Genomic DNA, 23,179 nt, shown 5'->3' with positions numbered 1-23,179 from the left:
AGTTATAGGTGGAGCTTTTTAGATACATTGCACAGCTGATTTGGTTCTAGTAAGATCCAGCAGATTCTGAAGTTACTTGGCATGTAGTGGCCCTGTGGCTACAAATGCTGAAGTAGGAAGCGACCGTGCCCATTCCTGAACCTTATACACAGCAATGAGGAAGGAAGGGACCATGTCCACTGCTGAGAGCCCTGGGTAGGTGCTATGGACTCCACAAGGTCTCTGGACTGTGGATATTGGCACAAAGACATTAGCAGCAGATCTTTTAAGTCCAGTTAGTTGGTCGGTGTGGTCTCCATGGATCGGGCACATCCAACAGCTACTTGAACAGACTGAGGTCTGGGAAGTTTGGAGCCAAGTCATCACCATGATCTATTTGCCTTGTTCCTCAAACCATTGCTGAACAGTTTTTGCAGTGTGGTAGGGGCCATTGCCATGAAGGGGTGCACTATGTTCAGGTAGGTGGTTGTGGACACAAGGTTTCCCAGTAGAACATTGCCCAGAGCATCTATCTCCGCCAGTGTGCCTTCTTCCCATAGTGCATGCCTCTTCACCAAGAAAGCGAAACGCATACCCCGACCATCCAATGTATAAGAAAATGTTTTATCAGATCAAACCCTAGTCCATTGCTACATGGTCCAGTGCAAACAACATCTGTGAGGAGATTTAGCTTCTTCATATACAAGAATCAAAGAATTTTTTTTTTATCATGGTGACTCTAAAAAGTCACCCAAGGAATTATCCGGTGACCCATGGTCATGTTGACAGAAGAGTTGTTGTCAAGTAGCCAACCATACAATACATGGTAGGCTGGAACTACCAGACAGAAAACCCATTTTTGGCTGTAACTATTGGGCCCTCCTACTCTGCGGGCCTCTTGTGTAAGGCGCACATGACGTAAAGGGTATATGGATGACCCCTGTCTCCATTACTTAAATTTAGACCAAGAGGGAACTATTCTTCAGAGAACCTTGAGATATTGCCAGGATTTCTTTAGTGTCTCTCATTAAACATAACTTGCCATTTTCCTAACGATAACAAAAATGACATTGTTAAACTTCGGAAGAAAATAAAGTAAAAAAACATAAGATTTGCCAGAATTTTACCTTCCAGAGATTATACATTGTTTATCATCTTTTACAGGTTCAAAAGCCAGAAAATGTTGGTGTTTAAGTTGCCTTATCTGATTCTCTTCCACTTCACAGGTACAACATGTTACGTTACAATGTATCATTTCCATAATTCACCACTAAGGGGGTTTCCTATACTATTCATATGGTAGCCCTGTCATTAGGGTAGCTCATCAATATCAGATTGGTAACAGTCCAGAACTGCCCCCCCCCCCCACCAATTAAATGATATGTAGTGAATGGAAGCTGAGTTGCAGTACCCAACTTGGCCACTACATGGTGTATAGCGCTGCTTGCTTCCAGCTCTGTACACTGTGTATTTCGGCAGAGCAGTTATTAGATTGATGTTGTTACTGTATGTCATTTCACCATTGATTATTAATTTCATTGATTATTTTTCAGATTAATATAACATAATTCTTCGTTTTCTAGGCGTTTACTGCAACTGGGAAGTAGTTGGCCCCAATACGGTGCAGAGCGTCTCCGGATCCTGTGCACTACTTCCATGCTCTTTCAACTACCCTAGTAATGTCCAAGGAGATATTGTCAAAATGTGGTACAAGGACTTTGATGGTGCCCGAAAATTAATGTACCATCCCACTGACGCAGTAGACGCGGACTTTCTCAATCGAGTAGAATCTGTGGGTGATTCAGTGCCCAAAAACTGCACCGTCCTAATCAAAAACCTTAAGACGTCAGACTCCGGGACATATGTTTTCAGATTTGAGGTTGTCAATAACAATAAATGGCTTGGCAGGCCTGGAGTCATGCTGGAAGTCAGAGGTGAGTCTCAAGAATTCAACACAATACAATACAAAGGTGCTTTATTAGCATGACCGAAGAAAAAACTTTGGTGTTGCCAAAAAAAAGAATGGTTGGGGGGTGGGAGAAAAGGGTGGGTGTTGGGTGTGTGGATTAGGGGTTTGTGTGTCCTTGGGGTCTTGTGGTTCTTGTTTGGGACGTGTGTGTATGGGTGGGCGTGGTGTGGGCGGGTAATAGGGGGCTTAAAGGTATTTGAGTGGTGGGTGGGGGGTTTAACAGTCTTTGGGGTCTAATCTTCCTCTTTGGTGACAGTTGGACATGTATTGGGCAGCTATCTTCAGCAGGATGTAGATGTGAAGTCTGGGATGTGGGCAGAGAGTCTTTCAAAGTAGGTGGCCCTCATAGATGGGCCAGTCCATCCCGATAGTGAGGGACCTCGGTGTGAAATTAAATTCATAGTGTCACATTTCCTGTAGGACCTTCAATAGGAAATCGTATTGGAAATGTTCAGAAGAAATGTATCAACCTTTTTATCGTGAATATTTTTTGATCTTAAATTCATGAAGGGGTTTGGTGCAACTGATGGACATTAGAAGGTCCTACTATACTGTTTATAGAACCAGACTTTGGGGAGGCTGCAAGGGATAGTTCAAGCTGTCCTGGTGCTCAACCCAGGGATTTCGCCACTCATCCCACCACTGTTGACCCCTGTCGTTAAACATAGTTCGGTGGATGGACAATCAGTTAGTTTTTAACCCCAAATTCTGTCCTAGAATTTTTTAGATGATACATACTACTTGTCCTCCAGTCCATCCTCGCGTACAGGTGTGACAACTCTTACCTTTCTGAGAACTGGCTACAATCCATATCTACCTAGCTTAGCATTTTGTTATCTGCATTCTTATTAAAGAATTTTTAGGCTCCGATGGTTGATCCACTACTCAGCTCCATGACTCTGAGACAAAATTCACAAGTAGGACTCTAGTTTATCTAATACCATGGGTGGGCATCCTTGTACTCTACTTCAATGGTCTGGCCATTTTTCTTGAGCTATCATCTTGAGATCTTCCAAGATTAGGCAATGTCTCCATATGAAAACGTGGGTGGCATATCAAACCCTGTCCTATGACCATTGATGCTGGTGACCTCCTGTGTCTGAGCCTGCCCATTTGACCTGGTGTTATGACATGTGATCTTTCTACAGATGATCCCCTTCCTCCGGAGGTTGTGGTTCCACCACAAATTAACGAAGGTTCCTCGGTAACCTTTCAGTGCTCAACGCCATACTTCTGTCCAGATGGTTCGTTATTGCTAGAATGGAAGAATCATCCTTCAGAGAGATCATACCAATCCTTCTCAGTACAGATGGACACAAGGGCTGTCCTTTATACCAAGAATCTGACCACCAGCCTCTCCTGGAAGGACGACAAGAAAAAAATCATTTGTGCAGTTTCTAGTGGAAATAAAAAAGCAACCACAGAAATTACCCTCAACGTCGTACGTAAGTAGGAATACTGAGGACATTCATCGAGGCCCGACCTGTCCTGCTGGATTTGTGCAAAGCAGAAGTAGAAACCTTTACAAAACTTGTCAGTGCCTTACAAACACTATTGGCCTCTCATATCTTATGGGGGAACCATTTGACTGCGGTAAATTGTAGACATAATTTCAGAGATGGATTTTTGAAATTTTTGAAACTCCCTTTTCATAGACGTCTATAGGTGTATATTTTTGGAGTTAGTTAGTAAATATACAGATACTATGCTTTTTTGTAATGCAAATCCTTCTTTCCCACTCTCTGAGATAAGGACTTATGAGTTTTGGTGTGTACAGTTGATGGCGGAGGTTGTAACACTTCCTTATGTCTTCGGGTCAGTGGCGTAACTAGGAATGGCGGGGCCCCGTGGTGAACTTTTGACATTGGTTCCCCCCCCCCCCCCCATTCCTGATTGACACTAAAGACCTCGACCGGCCGACCTCCGCTGCATTCCTGCGCGCTCTATTATGCCCCATAGTGGCCCCTACCCTATGCCCCATAATGAACACCTATGAACAATTATTATACTTTGGGGTCTTTTCAGACTGCAGAGTATAATAATTGGAGACCCTGAAAGTAATCGCTTTTTATTGCGTATAGGTTTCTGTTTGGGGGGTTCCAAGCAGACTCCACGAACGGAAACCTGAACGCAGATGTGAACCGGGCCTAAACATCACATTATAAAATACAATTCTAGTATATATAATGGTAGACATGTATAGAAGCAAAGAGAGATAGAGATAGGGGAGGGATGGATAGATAGGAGTTGGATAGATAGACATTGATATGCTGTATATACTTACACATATACACATCTACTCACACACGTACATTCATATACAACATATACACACACCTATCTACACACATACAGGACTCACACAGTATATAAGACACATAATGTAAACACATATACACATCTATACATATTTTATCCAAAATTATACTTACATGTGGCTGTGCAGCTCTGTCTAGCAGCGAAGAGAGCGATTTGTCTACTGCCGATCTTCTACTTATGGTAGGGAAGGTATGGGGCCCTTGAGGGTGTGGGGATAATAAGGAGCCTATTAAGGGAAAAAAAAAAACACATGGGTATCGGCTGTCACCAGGCCCCTAATGTCCCGGGCCCTGTGGCAGCTGCTACCATGGTAGTTATGCCACTGCTTCGGGTCCATCCACTCGACTGTTTTTGTCCTCCGAGTGATTTGCCTCAGTGATAATAATGGAAGCCACGTGGATGTCATATGTAATGATTAGAGATGAGTGAGTACTATTCGAAACGGTCGTTTCGAATAGCACGCACCCATAGGAATGAATGGAAATGGCCAGCACGCAGACTTTGCCGGTGGCCGGCCACTTAACCCCCTGCATGCCAGCTGTGTCCATTCATTCCTATGGGTGTGTGCTATTTGAAACGGGAGCTTCGAATAGTAGGCGCTCATCTCTAGTAATGATGCCACCACCTATCATGTGCTATCTGTAATACTGGTGTTTTATGTTGTAGAGACGCCTTTGAATCCACCCCCTTCCCCTCCGGGTCCAGGAGCCAGTAGTGATTGCTACATAGGCAACCCCTATAGCTACTCCCCTCTCCAAAGGTGAAAAATAGTGCTCTAGTGGGCATGGCCAAGCCTCGGGTCTATCAGAATAAATGCATTTGGATTGAAAATGTATCTTCTCGGCAGCAAGGTTGCTCTAAGATACGTAACGTTCTATTCACTAAGCCACTCACGGGCCCTGTTACAACACATGAGTGGTTGAGAAGTGATTTTAGGGATGGTAGACTTCCTTTAAGTTGAGTTAACATCTAGGCATGAGTCAGTTTTGCACATACATTGATTTCCGTTAATGTTCCCATAGATTCGCCCAAGGGTGTGAATATCTTATTGCACCCATCAAGTGGAAATACGAAAGAAGGCGACCATGTGACCCTGACCTGTCAGGTTAATAGCAGCAACCCCTCACCAACCAGTTACACATGGTACAAGGAAGGACAGAAATTTTCTGAAGAAAGGATTGTAACCTTCCATAGTCTATCCAGAACTGACGGTGGGGAATATCAATGTGAAGTGGCAAATACGTTGGCTCGTGTATCGTCAGAGTCCGTCAGACTGGTTGTCTTCTGTGAGTAATGTTCTACAAATACTAAGGTTAACGTATCCCTCATTGGAAGTTATGGTGAAATTATCATTCATGGTGAAGGAACGTTGGCCAACCCCATTGGCTTTGGTTGGAGCAGCAGACCACCATCTATGGTGGAAGGATGGGAATTCTTGATTTCGACCTAATCGTTTTGCTCTCAATGGAGCAAAGTGGTAGCAACTTGTTTCTGAGCCTAGTGTGCAAGTATAATGGGAGGTGGTGAGAAATAGTTGGTGGCCTAAACAAGAGTTTGGCCAATGACTATCTAAGGTATATGGTCATCCTAAGGATTAAAGGGATTATCCGAGGAGTAATACAACTTTTTTATTAATATACACCCCAGTCCACCAAAGCCCTGAAATGACCTATGCCGAGGACAACTAAGGAGGCCAGAACTCTCATTCCTCTAAGTCCCGGCTGACAATCCGACCCTCGGACGTGTGAGTGTCCTGACCCGGAGTAGAGGGGAGTCGACAATGTCAATGTCATACACAAGAAATGAAAGTTTCACTCTAAACTATAAAAAAAAAAAAAAAAAAAAAAAAAAGTAAAAAATGTTAATCAATGCAGTTTTTGGAGAAATGAAAAAGGGATTACAAATTGCAGTATAAGCTGCTGGAAGGTTTTTATTCGCTGCGTAAACTGATTTCTTCTTTATTTGCAGAAGTCATAAATCAAAATGGGATGTTTCTAACGTCAAGTAGACTAGAAAATATACTTTCCAATAGAATCAGCATAAAATGTCGAAATATCATTAACTAGAATTTAGTGTTAACGTAATAAATGGCCAGACTGTGACCTGTGTACTAAGTGGCCTCTACTGGAGTCTCCTCGGCCAATCTAGAAGATTTGTAGAAGTTATGTTACTATTGGGTGTTATCCCTAGTGTCAGGATAGATAGTGTCCTAAATAGTCACCCTATAAGCCGACATCTGATCCATGAATAGGGATATCGGTCAAACCAGAGGGACAATGTGCATACTTTTTGGCAAGCCAGGTCTCCAGGAGGATAACCCGTATCCTCCAAGGGGTATTGGTCCCTTTCGAGACATGCAATGTAGTCAGTATGGTTATTTTCCTGTTACGCCTTCTCTTACTTAAAGAGGTCAACAGGTCTGAAAAGCCCAATGCAGCGCCGCACCTACCATGAGGCGACCTGAAGCGACTGCTTCAGGTGGCGCTATGCCAGGGCCCCGGGGAGGGCGGCATTTTTGCTTACCTAAGTCAGTTCAGGACAAGCTGGACTGGCTTAGCGTCACCAAGTGGTGGATTGGGGAGGCCGCTGGAGCAGCGCTGCTCCAGCGGCCTCCCCTCACGCTCAGGCAGAGAGCAGGTCCTCTCCGTGCCTGCTCTCTGCCTGCAAACGCCGCTCTGCCCCGACCCCCTTCACTCCGCTCCGCCCCCTCCTCCTGGGGAGGGGGGGCAGCTTTCTGTCATCCGCCTCGGGCGGCGAAAAAGGCAGGTTCACCCCTGGCCCAATGACATACTTCACCCTATAGGCGCTGCAACCCAAGAATTTTAAATTTTTTTTCAAAATCTGCTCCTCCATTCCAAAGATATAAGCCCTTTTAGTGTTGATAGACATAAGGTTATGTAAGACAAGTGGGCAGTGTCACCGCATGGCATCCAACGCACAGAGACCCCACCCCAGATAAACCACTGTGTTATCCACTTGTCTAATTAGCATCAACACTACAAGGACTTATATATTAGGAATAGCTGAACGGATTTGCCTAATCGCCATTGGAGTCTTCGAAATGGTGACAGGTTCTCTTGAACATGAACTCTCCCTAAAACGGATCCTGAGTTGAATGTACAATCTTTACCACTACGACCTACCGATGTGCCTTCCATCACTTTTCTATAGATACATATCCAGATGTATATCAAGATTAACATTTTGGAGACAACACAATTTGTTATTGTATCACAAACTGATATGCTATAGGTGTCTATGTGGGACACCCAGTGGTCGTGTTGTGACTTGCAGCCTGTGAATGTTTTTGTTAGAACGTTGCAATATTGTATTGAATAAGTTTAAGTAGAATCTGAAATTCTCTGTGTTTCCTCTTCAAAGCTGCTAGGGTTGTGGCGTCTCACTCACAAGATATCAAAGAAGGAGAGGCTGTGACCCTGAGCTGTGAGGTTCCTGGCGTCAGACCTGAAGACGTTCACTACAGCTGGTTTAAGAACAGCGTCTGGATCAAAGAAAGTTCTGTGAGGTCTCTGAGCTTCCCGGGAGTCTCCATCAGTGATGTCGGCTATTACTTCTGCAAGGTGCAAAATGACAAAGGCAGCACAGAGTCCCCTCCCGTGCTAATAAACGTCAAGTGTGAGTCTCCATTATTACCCCATTGTTCCAATTGATCAGGAGAACTGAAGAGTTTTGTGTCCCCCCACCCCATTGTGAACAGAATGGTGGTTCCATGGTGATCAGGCTGGCCAGTACCGCTCCCTACACTTCAATGGCAGTGACAGAGACAGCCCAACTCTATACCTTGACCGTGTCTTGAAATGAATGGAGCACTGCCAGACCACCATTTAACCACCGCTCCATTCAGAAAGAGGGACAAATCCTGATCGGAGGGGTTTCCAAGTTATGACTCCCACCAATGTAAAAATGATCTCCAGGAGTCTGGGTCAGCCCTTTGGTACATTGTGTCTGATAAAGCCAAGATCCAAACAATGTACAGTTGAGAGAGATGTACAGACCTCGATGGTAGGGCACAATGGGCACGTGTAGGTGTGGGTTGCTGGACACTCACCATGCGTTATAACTTCCTTTGCTATTCACACCAAGGACAGTTGGCAGTAATTTACGCTTGTTTGGGTTCCTAAACCCCAGCTGATAACAGTATACTGGTGGTCTAATGGTCCCAAACCACTGAACCTAATCTAGGAACCAGTCCAAAGAATTGCAACACTGTATAAAGTACTAAATGTTATAGAATCCCAGAGCAGTGCCAGGAAACTCCAGGACTAAGCCAAGTTATTACAGACTATACATAACATTTCCATTCTCTTATCTAGTTCCTCCAAGAACTCCTTCTCTCACCTCATTCCTGGAGACCCAACATGGAAACTTGGCAATAATTCATTGCACCGTGGAGAGCAACCCCTTGTCAGAGCTAACAATCTATAAGGATGGAAATCTGATCGGAAATTCCAGTTCTCATGGTACCCCAAGTGAGAGAACGCAGGTGATATCAACCGGGAACTCTCTGAGCCTGAGGATCCAGGACGTGACGTTATCCGATGAAGGGTTGTACAAGTGCACGGCGAAGAACGCAATGGGAAGCTCCTCGGCGAGTCTACAGCTCACCGTAGAAAGTTAGTAGTGGTTGTCAAAAATAACAGGGAATTCTCATGTGAGGTCTGGGCTTAGGGAAGGGGCTGATACTAGGTGTCGAAGGTTGTCAGTGTGTAAGGTATAATGGAGGTACTGTAGTAGTCATGGTGGCCGTGCACCCACAAAATGGCTGCAGATTAAACATTGCTAAAAACGATGTACACAGTTTATATACACGCTTGACATGTCACAGCAATACAGTTCACTTTATACCACAGCGGGCTCCAATTACTCTCCCGATAGCTGCATTTGACTCTCAATTGACCCTCTGGTACTTCATGCAACTACATACACTCTCCAGCCCATGTCTACATAAGCATAAACTGAAGCCCCCTCCCTGTCCCCAATGCAAAATCTGCAATGGCTCCCCTGCTACCTACAGGGTATAAACCAGACCTGGGCAAAGTCCGGCCCCCGGGCCATATCCGGCCCTCTGACTGATTCAGTCCGGCCCGCACAGCTTTGACTAGGGAGGCGTGTCTAGGGGGGCGTGTCTAGGGGGCGTGTCTTAGTGCCGGACGAAGATGGAGATGTGGAGCGTGTCATAAAGTAGTGAGAGATGTAAGGTGAGCTGCAGGGGGGAGAGAGAGAGTGTGTGTGTCTATATGTGTGTGTGTGTCTATATGTGTGTGCAGTGTCGGACTGGGGTGTCTAGGGCCCACCAGTGGAATTGTTTCTAGGGGCCCACCATCAGGACCCCTGCAGACCAGCGTTACCGAGACAGGGCGACTAAAGTTAAAAATATGTCGGGAGCCCTGCTGCTCACCCAGCACATGATGTGCACCACCACAGTACCTAAACCCACTGCTACACACTGTATGGAATGTGAGCAGCGTGGCTCCTATAATGGAAGGGCCCGTTCACACGGGCACAGAAGGGGCGGATTATGGCGCGTAATCCACGTCATAATCTGCTCCCTCACAATGGTGGTCTATGTAGACCGCCAGGCTTCTTTTTTCCGTGAGCGGCATGCTGCCGTTCACTGAAAAAAGAAGCAGGCTGCCCTTTCTTCAGGTGGATTCCACAGCTCAGTGAGCAGCGGCATCCGCCTGGTGGCAGCAACCTCCAGAGTTGGCCCATTCATTTGAGCCGATTCCAGGGGGGGAAGCTGCGACCGCGACAGTTGTGGCAGGCAGGTTTTGACCCAAGAGTGACACGGCTCACTGCGTCAATCTCAGTGCCAAAACTTGCTATACTGCCCCCGTATGAACTAGCCCTTACCATTACCTGTAGCCACGCTGTCCTGGAAGAGCTGATCTGCAGAGGTCCTGGCTGTTGTATCATCACAGATGTAATATTGATGGCCTATCCTAAGGACAGGCCATCAATATTAGAAAGATGGATAAATTCTTGAGGATAAGTTCACAAAGGTTTTTTTTGGATCGGAACCTGAGGCGGAGGTCACCTCAGGTTCCATTCCAAAAACTGGGGAGTCACAACTGAAAGCCGATGCACTGCACCGGTATCCAGCCATGCTCTCTGCTCCGGATTAGGCCCAAATGAATGGGCCTAGTCCGGAGGAGGGAGTGTCTTCAGGCCGAATCGCGAGGCACAAGCCAGCTCCCGGAAAAAGCTCCTGAGCGGCTCCCATTGATTTCAATGGGAGCCGTCTTTTTGGTCAGGATTTTAAGGTAAATACAGCCTCAAAATCCTGACCAAAAAACTCTGTGTGAACTTAACACAGCGTCCTGCAGCAAAAAAGCGCTGCAGGAAAATCCCCGGCGGCAATGCATCAGTTTTTGCAGCGCTTTTTGCAGAAATTCCACAGAGCTTTCCTCTGAGGACTTTCTGCTTCCTTTATACCTATAGGGACACTGTAAGTGATTCTGTAGGTATAAGTGACATGATGCGATTTCCAAAACCACAACAGTTTTGGAAATTGCAGTGTGTCCACTGTGTGTATTTTTCTGCAATGTGTGGATGGGACTGCACACACTATATACCTACACACTGATAGATATATACTCATATATATTCACATATATATATATATATATATATATATATATATATATATAATAACATATATACATTTATATAAATTCACTCACACATACAGATATTGTATACATACCTGTATACAATCATACAGTACTCACACAGTATACAAGTCACACACTTTAACCCTTAAGTACTATCATGGTGTCTATAATAATGATATGTGTATGGTAGTGGTGTATGATAGACACCATGATAGTACTTAAAGAGGACCTTTCACCACTTTTGGGCACAGGCAGTTCTATATACTGCCAGAAAGCTGACAGTGCGCTGAATTCAGCGCACTGTTGGCTTTCCCGATCTGTGCCCGGTGTGAAGAGCTTACGGCCCGGTACCGTAGCTCTTCTATGGTCAGAAGGGCGTTTCTGACCATTAGCCAGGAACGTGCTTCTGCCTCGCGGCGCCAATCGCGCTGTGCTGTGGAGCCGGGAGGAACGCCCCCTCCCCCTGCTCACACAGCTTGTCCATAGACGAGCATTATCAGGAGAGGGAGGGGGGCGTTCCTCCCGGCTCCACAGCACAGCGTGATAGGTGCCGCGAGGCAGAAGGACGTCTCTGGCTAATGGTCAGAAACGCCCTTCTGACTGTAAAGCGCTACGGTACCGGGACCGATAGCGCTTTACACCGGGCACGGATCGGGAAAGCCGACAGTGTGCTGAATTCAGCGCACTGTCAGCTTTCTGGCAGTATATAACACTGCCTGTGCCCAGATATGGTGAAAGGTCCTCTTTAAGGGTTAAACAAATATAAACATATACATATTATTACATTTACCAAAAGAAAGAAAAAAAAAAAAAGAATATACTCACATTTATGAAGCAGGAAGTGTAGCACGGCTGTAGACTGCTCCTGTCCCCACACTGTACGATGTGAGGGATAAGAGATGACTCACTGCTGGGAGGGGGAGGGGTAGTCCCGGCTGCACAGAGAGATAGATGATCGCGATAGGGGAAGCTTCAGCTGCTGCACAGGGAGTCCTCAGTCCCGATGTATACTTTCCCTGTGTTAATAGGCAAAGTATACCACGGGCAGGAGGCCCCTGTGTAAGTGTCGGGGCCCTCGGAAACTGCCGGTAGCCGGCCATGTTTAATCATCACAGTGCTGCCGGCAGCCTGGGGCCCCGAGGTTACAGATCCGGCCCCGGAAAACTATCAGTCCTCGTTTTCTCAATGCAAATGCTTTGGCCAGGGGCCCGAACTGGACCCTGACATCCCGATCAGGCCCCTGGTCAATGCATCTGCATTGGGGAAACGAGGACTGATAGTGAAGGCTCGGGGCCTACCGGGGGATTCCCCGGTTCCCCGGCGGGCCAGTCCGACCCTGTGTGTGTGTGTGTGTGTCTATATGTGTGTGCCTGTCTATATGTGTGCCTGTCTATATGTGTGTGTGTGTCTATATGTGTGTGCCTGTCTATATGTGTGCCTGTCTATATGTGTGTGCCTGTCTGTATGTGTGCCTGTCTATATGTGTGTGCCTGTCTATATGTGTGTGCCTGTCTATATGTGTGTGCCTGTCTATATGTGTGTGCCTGTCTATATGTGTGTGCCTGTCTATATGTGTGCGTGTCTATGTGTGTGTGTCTGTGTGTGTGTCTCAGTAACCTAGGGGCAGAGATGGAAGGGGAATGTTATACTAGGGCAGAGATGGCAGATGAAGGCGGGACATGAAACTGTGGGAGAGATGGAGGGGGGGGGGGGGGACATGAAATGGGGAAAATAAAGGGGGATATGAAACTGAGGGAGAGATGGAGGGGGGGGACATGAAACTGGGGGTAGATGAAGAGGGCACAGACTGGGGGGACATTAAACCGTGGAGGAAGCTGTAGGGGGACCCGTCTGCCTCTAGTTGCCCCCAGTTTAATGTCACCCTCCAGCTACCCCTACAGTTTAATGTCTGCTTCCAGCTTCCCGATTTTAATGTCCCCCTCTAGTTGCCCCCAGTTTCATGTCCCGCTCCAGCTGTCAATTTATTGCCGCCCTCCAACTACCCCCACTGTTTAATGTCCCCCTCCAGCTGCTCCAGTTTCATGTCCCCTCTAGTTTCCACCAGTTTATACTGGGGCACCAGGAGAGGGGCTTAATACTGTGGGGCAGTTGGAAGGGAACATTATAATGTGGGGGCATATAATGTACGGGTGACTGTAGGAGGATTATAATGTGTGGGAGCACATGGAAAGATGATTGGGAATGGGCGGAGTCAACATAGAAGTGGGTGGAGCTAAATTTGTCGTGGCACGGCCCTCTAGCATAGTTTCAATTTCTTATACGGCCCCATGGGAAAATTAATTGCCCACCCCTGCCCTAAAGCTACGCCCTTAGATAGGTTTAGGCATAATCCGCCCCCTCACAATGGTGGTCTATGGAGACTGCTAGCAGAAAAAAGAAGCGAGCTGCCCTGTCCGCCTGGCAGCAGCAACCTCTAGAGTCAGCCCATTCATTTAAGCGGACTCCGGAGGGGGGAAGCCGCAACCGCGAAAGTTGTGGTAGGCGGGTTTTGACCCGAGAGTGACGCGACTCCCTGCATCACTCTCGGTGCCAAAATTCGCCCCACCGCCCCAGGTTGTTCATTCCTTTTATCTTGTTTATTTTTTCTTCACCTGCCTAAAACTTTTGCACCGTGCCATACATTGCTGTCTATTCAGCTTCCTTTCTTCCATATAGAATGAATGATACAGAATAATACATGTCTCGCTTGTCCTCCAGCTGCTCGAGTGGTCATCAAACCATCCCCTGAAACCGAAGAAGGTAAAGAGGTCACCTTGACGTGTGTGGCAACCCGAGGCTCCGAGGAAGGAACCACATACTCCTGGTACAAGAACAGCAGAAAGATAAAGGAAGACATGAAAGGGAAGGAACTGGTGCTCCACAGACTGTCGAAAATAGATGCAGGTTCCTATTTCTGCAAGGCTGAGGGCAGCCAAGGGGCGAGCACTTCCCCCTCAGTGACCCTGCACGTTCTGTGTAAGTTTCACTTCTGACTTACAGGGGGGCAGAGGTTGGGATTCCTTGTCAGGACTGAGTAGGGGCTGGTCGGGGGGTGAGATGGTGCCCAGAAAAGCATCATGTTGTAAGAGCTCCGATGACTTCTCCTCTAATTCTTAGTTTCCTCTAAGCTGGTGGCTGAAGTCTGAAGACTAGAGATGGGCGAACTCAAAAGAGTTTGTTGTGATGAATATTTGTGAGGTTTGTCCTCTAGTTCATTTCAGGATGAGCTCATTCAGTATCTTTATACTCATGGGTATAATACAGAGAGGCCCAGGCGAAATTGTAATACTCACCTTCCTTCACCACTGCTGGACATCCTTGTGACATCCAAATGGCTGCTGAGGACCAATAACAGTCCTCAGCAGACAGCAGTGACCCCGGGGCCTGAGATGTCATCCAGGGGTTCGAAGAGGTCTAAAGAGGATGCCGGGGACCTGTAGATGCTCAGGAAAGGGGGGGGAGGCAAGGGGCTATAACAGTTTGTTTATACTCACCTCCCCTGATCCTGCACTTATTATATTCTGGGTTCTGAGCTTATGGGTGGAAAGTCTATAGAAAAATAGGAAAAAACCTGTCCTTGTCGTGAACATCAATTCCTCTCTCAGTGCATCCCATGATATGCCGAGTGCAAAACTGCTGAAGAATTCAGAATACAATTCTGTCTGCCCCATTGACACGACTATAAACAACAAGACGGAAGCTCCCAGCATGGAGGACTTTATCTTCCATTACAAAAGTAAACAAACATGATAGAAGATAGCGTCCGCCATCTTGTTTACATTAGTGTCAATGGAAATGGACACAGAATCAGCCTGTGACCATTCTCTGTGACAGTTTAATGTCCATCGCTGTCATCCTATTACGGGAGACAGCAACGGACATTAATAATGGTATCACTGGTGGTGAGGGATGCCATGGTGGGGGCATGAAAGGTCTTATTTAATAAAGAGGAGTCCACCGTGTGTGTGTGTGTATATATATATATATATATATATATATATATATATATATATATATAATATATTTACAGTATATTAAGTCAATGTGTAGCATTGTGAGTGTCCATCCAATAACCAGCAGAACATTCATCTGATACTTTGTTGCAGTTTCACCCCGTGACCTCTCACTGACTTCACTTGTATCAAGTCACGGCGTTTTGCAAGCGGTCATTGGTTGCATCGTGGACAGTGATCCTCCTTCACAGATGTTCCTTTATCGAGACAGGACCTTGGTGGCTTCCAGCACACAAGTCCTCTCCGACAAGAGATATGAAGTTTCCCATTCGACTAATTCTTTACAATTAGAGATACGTAACGTCGTGTTAGAGGATGAAGGACGATACACCTGCCTCGCCAACAACTCATATGGGCAGGTGACGGATACCACAGAACTTACTGCAGAGAGTAAGTATGGACAGTGGACTTGTCTTCCATCCGGGATGCTCCACATAGTGAAATGTTTGGGTCTAGAGTCATATGGGAAACTCAATAACAAGTAGAAATATTCAAAGCTGAGGAATACACATTACAAAATAGCGTTTTGTGCAAAGGTTTTAGGCAGGAACGGGAAAAAATGCAGAAAAGTAAAAAAATGCTTTCAGAAATAGAAGGGTTAATAGCTTATTTTTGAAAACTAATACAATGAAGTGAATGGAGAAAAGAGAAATGGAAAAACCATTAATATTTGGTGTGACCTTTGCCTTTGTTCCCGGGACTAGCAGAGAGTTTTTGGCAGGGAGGTTCTTCTGTGGATGTTGCTCCAATCCATCTATCTCATCATGTCATCCCAGACAGACTGGATGATGTTGAGCTCAGGGGGCCATATCGTCACTTCCAGGACTCCTCCTCCATAGGGCAAAGGTCACACCAAATATTAATGGGATTTACATTTCTTGTTTTCTTCATTCACTTCATTTTGTTAATTGGCAGAACATAAACTATTAACCCTTCTATGTCTGGAAGCATTCTTACATTGCTACATTTCTTCCACACCATGTCAGCCTGAATCTTTCCTCTGCAACGTCAGCTTATTCTGTAGGTCATAGGAGCCAAACCTGTGAGAGTCAGCAGAATAACGTTGCGTTGCTTCACTGTTGACCATGGGCTGTGACTGATGTAGTAACACAAACACTCGAAATTTTCTACCAGAAACACGTTGGATACAATGATTAGTAATGTTTAGGGTTGAGCCGATCTTGACTTTTCAGGATCCATTTTGAAATCCGATTTCTGATCATTTTTCATTCGAACCCGATCTCGATCCCAATTCCGATCCCAATGCAAGTCAATGGGATTTTTTTTACTAATCAGAGATCGGATTTTAAAAGCAATCCTATTCACTATACAGCATGGAATCTAACAATTGAACGCTTTGTTAGAATCCACACTGTGTAATGATTTTTTTTTTAATCACTAAGTAGCCAGAAGATTTTTTTTTTAATCCTTTGGCTACTTAGTCCCCCCTGGTGTCCACTTACCTGCAGAGATGGCTGCTCCGGTGCCCAGGGTTCTCGTTGTTCTTCGCCTCACTGTCCCCTGCCTCCCAGGTTACGAGAGTATTAGCGGGTACTGGGAGGGGAGACGTCACTTCTCCCCGCCCACACTCTCCTAAGTCACAAGCTCCGCCTTATTCCTAGCTCTTTAACACTAACCTGGGAGGCAGAGGCAGCGAGGGGAAGAAGTACGAGAACACCAGGCACCGGACCAGCCATCTCTGCAGGTAAGTAGCTACTAGAGATGTTAGTTTAGTCTCCCATTTAGAATGAATGGACACAGCCGGCGCACAGGGGGTTAAGGCTGTGTGCCGGCTGCTTCCATTCATTTCTATGGAACCGCAGCAGAGCCTTCACACTGAGTATACACTCTGCTCAGAATGAGTGAAGCGTATACTCAATGTGAAGGCTAAGGCCGGGTTCACACGGAGTATTCTGGCTCGTCATTTGGTACATAGACGCCGCGGGAGGATTTGAGGGCCATATACGCTCCCATTGTTTTCAATGGGAGCCGGTATCGTACACGCGGCGCCATTTTGCAGCCGTGATTTTGCGGCAGCCGCAAAATAGCGCCGCGTGTACGGTGCCGGCTCCCATTGAAAACAATAGGAGCGTATACGGCCCGCAAATCCTCCCGCGGCGTCTACGTACCAAATGACGAGCCGGAATACTCCGTGTGAACCTGGCCTTACATTGTTAGCTTTTCCCACAATGCTTGGCCAGTAGCAAAGCATTGTGGGAAATAATCACCGCTCTCGATCTCACCTAAAAAGTTCATGTTCGGAATTCCGATCGCGATCGTGAAATTTTCTCGATCACCGATCGGAATTCGATCTTTTCCGAACACGATCACTCAACCTTAGTAATGTTACATTGTTCTGCTTTGTTCTTATTCACAAAAATTCTAAACCAAAAACATTAGCTGCAAAAATAATCGTGTCTCCACCTGGCGAAGTCCGAGAAGGAAGTGGCGTCAACCTAACCTGCTTTCTCAAGACTATATCCGATAACAGAAACTACTCCTACAGCTGGTATAAAAACAACATCTTGTACACAGAAGGAGGGAGCAGTCTCTTAGGAATCTCTCAAGTCTCCAGTTTGGATTCTGGATTTTATTACTGCACAGCGAGGAACAGCGAGAGCAGCAAAACCTCGGCGGTGCTCAGCCTGAATGTCGCTTGTAAGTATCTGCGCCCTCTCATTTATGTGTCTATGGAAAGGTCAGAAAAGTTTCTGGAACTTTTTGTGGACTTCAGATTGTTTGACCAAACTCTTTTTAGAAAATTTTTTGAAAAATTCAAACAGTAATTTGTACAAAAATAACAAAAGAGATAATAAACTAAGAATTGATGAACCTACTATATTGCATTCAAGTGTCCCATGTCATCCATGCCTAAAGCCACATATGTTTTCCAGATGCACCAAGGCATCTCCAAGTGATGTCCTTCCAAGACACGGCAGAGGGGACATCCGCCTTCATTCGCTGTACTGTAGACAGTTTCCCATCAGCTGACATGTCGCTTTATAGAGAAGACCTACAGGTTGCCTCGAGCAGACCCATGGACTCTGTGAATGAGCGATACCGGGTGACATCATCCCATAATGAGCTGACTGTGAATATCAAGAATCTAAGACTGGAAGATGAAGGGAAATACAAGTGTACGGCCAAAAACAGCATCGGATCAACCTCTCAGACAATGTCTATCAACGTGCAGAGTAAGTTCTTCATTCTAATGTTCATCTTCATTCATGGTCTTGCGTCAGATCTAAGGGTCTCCTCTGTGACCATTCAATACACCAACATACATGTCGTCATTTTTGGAATTGACTTTGCAAAAAGCTCCATCAGCTCGGATGTCGGAGGCTCGGTTAGACCTTATTCATATGGGCACCTCTTGTCTCCTGCAAAGTAGGAAAGGGAAGGAAGGTGGACAACTATCCTGATTCTTTGCTCTCACGGAGATAAGCCACCATCAGAAGTGTCTGGGATGGGGCACAATGACAATACCAGTGGGGGAAAGGGCCAATGATATGGACAGTGGTGGAGGGTGGGAAGATGACGATGCTGAGGTTAATGGGGAAGGGGGGGGGGGGGCTCAGACAGGGGGCAATGATAATACCAGTAGAGATGGGGTGGTAATGGGGACAATGGTAATGACAGTAGGGGAAGAGGGGGTAATGAGGGACATGCTGTATACATTGCTTTACTGTATCCTTTAACTATAGTGTATGATGCATTATATAGGTAACAATTCTAGAGTGCTTCTTTAATATCTTATAACCGACTTTTTTACTGCTTTTTCTAGCTTCAAGAGTCCTGGTGTCTCCATCTACAGAGGTTCTGGAAGGTTCCCAGGTGATATTGACATGCAACTTTTTGAAGTCGCAGTTACAGGAAAGGGAATACATTTGGTACAAGAACAGCAGATGGCATAAGAAGACCTCGGACAACTCACTGGTGCTTGACAATATAAAGACCAGTGACACGGGGTACTACCACTGTGTGGTGCAGCGAACTGAGGACAACAGTGTTTCTCCATCAGTCTTCCTTCACGTGTCTTGTAAGTACGGGCTCAGAGTACACAGAATCTTTCCTCTCCATTAGGATAAGTTCAGACGGAGGTTTTTGGTCAAGATTTTGAGGCCGTATCCACCTCAAAAGCCTGACCAAAAAGACGGCTCCCATTGAAATCAATGGGAGCCGCTCCGGTCTTTTTTCCATGCATTGGGCCTAATCTGGAGTGGAGTGCGTGACTGGATGCCGGTGCAGTGCACAGGCTTTAAGTCGCGGCTATCCGGTTTTTGGTCCGGAACCTGAGGCGGCTTCCTCCTCCGGTTCCGGACCGAAAGACGCCATATGAACTTACTCTTAGAGATATGAAGAGATGTCTACATGGACGGGGTAAAATCCAAGCTACAAACTCTATGGAGATTCCAAAACATCCGCATTTTAATGGTGACCACAGCTTAACAATTGAATGAATTGTGTATTAAAGGGGTATTCCTGGGAGAATAAAAATATTAATCAAAGGGGCAGAATAGATTAAAACAATAAAATAAGCGCATTGTGTGAACACTTATGAAGTTCATCTGCTTGTTTCGCAGTTCCTCCAGAATTGAAAGTGTTATTATATTTTGGGTCTCTTCATACCCTAGAGTATAACAAGTGGAGGGCCAGGAGAGGTGCGGAAACACATTAAACACTTGTACTCATCTTCCATCACTTCTCTTGAACTTCCTTGCTGGTGGAACCTTCTAGCGTCTTCTGGCCTTCCTGGTGCCATCACAGACTCGGGGATTGCTGAGACCTCTGTGTGGGTTTCATCAGTCATGTGGTTGAGCCACCATCAGTCAACTTCAGGATGAACCTGAAACCATTGGTAAAAAAAATGGGTTGAATAAGCATTATTCATTTTGCTGATTCCCCTGCCATCCTGAGGCTTACCAGATCTCTGCTGGTCTCTGCCTCCTGGTCCCTTCTTGACCGGCCTCAGCCGTGATCCGTTGTTACGGTTCTGTGTGTGTGTGTGTATCAGGGGTGAACCTTCCCCTTTCGCCGCCCGAGCTAACTGCAGAAAGCCGCCCCCCCCGCCGGGAGGAGGGGGCGGATCGGGGGCATGGCCGGGTGGATCGGGGGCGTGGCCTAGTGAAGGGGCGGGGCTTAGCCCCGGTCGCCGGCAGAGAGTAGGCCCGGAGACTGCCTGCTCTCTGCCTGAGTGTGAGGGGAGACTGCCGGAGCAGCGCTGCTTCAGTGGCCTCCCCAAACCACCGCTCGGTGATAAGCCAGTCCAGGACAGCTTGTCCTGGACTGGCTTAGGTTAGCAAAAATGCCTCCCTCCCTGAGGCCCTGGCATAGTGCCACCTGAAGCGCTCGCTTCAGGTCGCCTCATGGGAGGTGCGGCGCTGGTGTTTGTGTGTATATATATATAAATAATATTTTTAAACGACAGAACCTCTAGTCTGCAGGACACTGCAGCGAGGTCCACAGGCCCAGTGGGCGGCTGTATGTCTGAACTTAATGTGAACAGGGTGTAACAAACACTGGCCGAGGTGCAGCGCAGTACTCACTGTGAACAGAGTGCAACAAACATGGGCAGTGGTGCGGTGTGGTACTCAATGTGAACAGGGTGCAACTAAACCCTGCCAGTTAAGCTCACTGCTGCCAAGGGTTAACTCACCCCAGATCAGCAAACACACATGCTCCTGCAACAGCTAGGAGTTCTCCTGCAACAACAAGGAGTTACCAAGGAAGTTTGCATGCTCCTGCAACAGCTAGGAGTTACCCATGAAGTTTGACAGTTTAAATAAAGCTATCTCAGAGACCGAACCTGCTGCAGCTCCACAGGCTGGAACAGTCTCTACCGCTCCTAGCCCTGATGCAGAGCTGACAGTTCAGGGTTTACAGGTCCTAACTAACAGCACCCAGAACAAAGCAGAGGAACCCCACACAGAGGCCTAGTCTGACAACCTGCCTGAATACTGAAGCCTATCCCTGACTACTGTCATTAACAAACTTCCGTGGACTTTAGTCAAACATTAGTCAAAGTGTGAGCCCCTGGCGGGCGTCGGCTCACACTATTTAAAGAGAAGACCCCGCCCAATAGAGGCGGTGGTCATGACCTCACCGCTCATGCTCAGTAGGGGAGAAATGACACTTAGCTTGTGAGCGGCTCCAAAAGTCTGAGCATGCTCAGTAAGGAGAAAGCTGGACTTAGGGTGCATGCACACTACGTAACGCCGGGTGTGTATGAGAGCCGTACACGCCGGCGTTACAGCAGGGCTGCCGAGCACTTCCCATTCACTTCAATGGGAGCGCTCGTAAACGCCGCTGTTACGAGCGCTCCCATTGAAGTGAATGGGAAGTGTTCGGCAGTCTGCTGTAATGCCGGCGTGTACGGCTCTCATACACGCCCGGCGTTACGTAGTGTGCATGCACCCTTAGACTGCAGGATCCAATCCTAACATCCGTCAGCCAATAATTAGCTGAGAAGACACGTCCAGCCATTACTTATCTGTTTTTACAAGACTAGGAAGCAGAGACCAAGAGGAAATTAGAGGTAATTATTTGTATGTTTTTTTTTTTTCAGATGGACCCCGAACCCCGGTATTGTCATCATTTTGGGAAGCACAGAGAGGACACATTGGCATCATCCAGTGCTCGGTAGACAGTGATCCACCATCCAGCCTAGCTATATACTTCCAAGGGGAGATGATTTGGTCTTCTGATTCCAAGGGATCCCCAAGTGGTAGGATAAGGGGATCCTATTCACAAAATATGGTGAAGATGGAGATCAGTGAAGTCAGAATGGAAGATGAGGGAACGTATCTGTGTGCGGCAAATAATTCCATTGGAGAGTCAAGAGCAACAGTCAACTTTACTGCGGAAAGTATGATAAGCGACTACTATCGTTTCCTTGTATTATTGCTGTCATGCGCTGATGGTTTTTCAGGGAATAAGATTGTAGAGAAAAAGTGGAATGTCCAAAAAAAAAAAACACAATCCTGGAGAGAACATACAGCTGGTTACATGGTCTTATGGCCACCACATTGGTGCTCTCTTCTTTCTTGTTAAAGTGGTTTTTGGAGGGGGTAATGGATACTAATGGAGTATACAATTGGCATCTCGATCCTGCACCTGATCCACCTGCCAGAAGCTGTATACAAGTGAGTGGGTGCAGAGCTGCCACTACAGTATATACCTCTGTAGCAGCTCTGTTCCTATTCAGAGCAGAGTTGCTTCTGGCTGTATACCCTGTATGTACAGTCCTATGAAAAAGTTTGGGCACACCTATTAATCTTAATCATTTTTAGTTCTAAATATTTTGGTGTTTGCAGCAGCCATTTCAGTTTGATATATCTAATAACTGATGGACACAGTAATATTTCAGGATTGAAATGAGGTTTATTGTACTAACAGAAAATGTGCAATATGCATTAAACCAAAATTTGACCGGTGCAAAAATATGGGCAGCTCAACAGAAAAGTGACATTAATATTTAGTAGATCCTCCTTTTGCAAAGATAACAGCCTCTAGTCGCTTCCTGTAGCTTTTAATCAGTTCCTGGATCCTGGATGAAGGTATTTTGGACAAACAATTCAAGTTCAGTTAAGTTAGATGGTCGCCGAGCATGGACAGCCCGCTTCAAATCATCCCACAGATGTTTAATGATATTCAGGTCTGGGGACTGGGATGGCCATTCCAGAACATTGTAATTGTTCCTCTGCATGAATGCCTGAGGATTTGGAGCGGTGTTTTGGATCATTGTCTTGCTGAAATATCCATCCCCGGCGTAACTTCAACTTCGTCACTGATTCTTGAACATTATTCTCAAGAATCTGCTGATACTGAGTGGAATCCATGCGACCCTCAACTTTAACAAGATTCCCGATGCCGGCATTGGCCACCTAATACACGTGGCCTGGAAACCACGGAGCATTGGACGCGAGCGGAGGCCTTCTTTAGGTCCAGGAATGCAGAAAGGCTCCTTTATAGCTGCTCCTCTCTGACAGGTTCTCTCCTTCTTGGAGGCAGTAGCAGTATGGCTGTTATCCCCTCTGTAGGGACTGGTGAGTGGTCCTAGGAGACTCTGTATCTTACATGGCCTGTGAGATTCACCATGTACCTCCTAGGTATGGCAGGAGGACCGGCAGGTGCTGTTACCTCACACACTACACTCTCCACAACATGGCTGCTCTGGTCTCCTTTCCCCTGAACAAAAACCAGCAAGAATGTACGAGCACAAATAGATACAGAGCCTTGTTTTTACAAGGAGTGCACTAATAGCA

General features: G+C 46.4%; 1 protein-coding gene across 1 annotated transcript in view; it reads left to right on the top strand.

Annotated features, from left to right (window-relative positions):
* Positions 1–1,147: 1,147 nt before the first annotated feature.
* Positions 1,148–23,179, top strand: part of SIGLEC1 (sialic acid binding Ig like lectin 1) — a 42,533-nt gene continuing 20,501 nt past the window's right edge. The window contains exons 1-12 of the mRNA XM_075261137.1: positions 1,148–1,205; positions 1,563–1,913; positions 3,097–3,393; positions 5,290–5,553; positions 7,649–7,903; positions 8,602–8,901; positions 13,621–13,878; positions 15,009–15,305; positions 17,316–17,573; positions 17,810–18,109; positions 18,700–18,954; positions 21,481–21,780. Coding sequence (XP_075117238.1) covers positions 1,160–1,205; positions 1,563–1,913; positions 3,097–3,393; positions 5,290–5,553; positions 7,649–7,903; positions 8,602–8,901; positions 13,621–13,878; positions 15,009–15,305; positions 17,316–17,573; positions 17,810–18,109; positions 18,700–18,954; positions 21,481–21,780 — 3,181 coding nt within the window. The 5' untranslated portion in view covers positions 1,148–1,159. The remainder of the gene's footprint in view (positions 1,206–1,562; positions 1,914–3,096; positions 3,394–5,289; positions 5,554–7,648; positions 7,904–8,601; positions 8,902–13,620; positions 13,879–15,008; positions 15,306–17,315; positions 17,574–17,809; positions 18,110–18,699; positions 18,955–21,480; positions 21,781–23,179) is intronic.

This window comes from Leptodactylus fuscus, chromosome 1, assembly GCF_031893055.1.
Source record: "Leptodactylus fuscus isolate aLepFus1 chromosome 1, aLepFus1.hap2, whole genome shotgun sequence".
NCBI classification, from domain to species: Eukaryota; Metazoa; Chordata; class Amphibia; order Anura; family Leptodactylidae; genus Leptodactylus; species Leptodactylus fuscus.
Note: the sequence above shows the minus strand (reverse complement) of the source record. Positions and strands in the feature narration are given on the sequence as shown.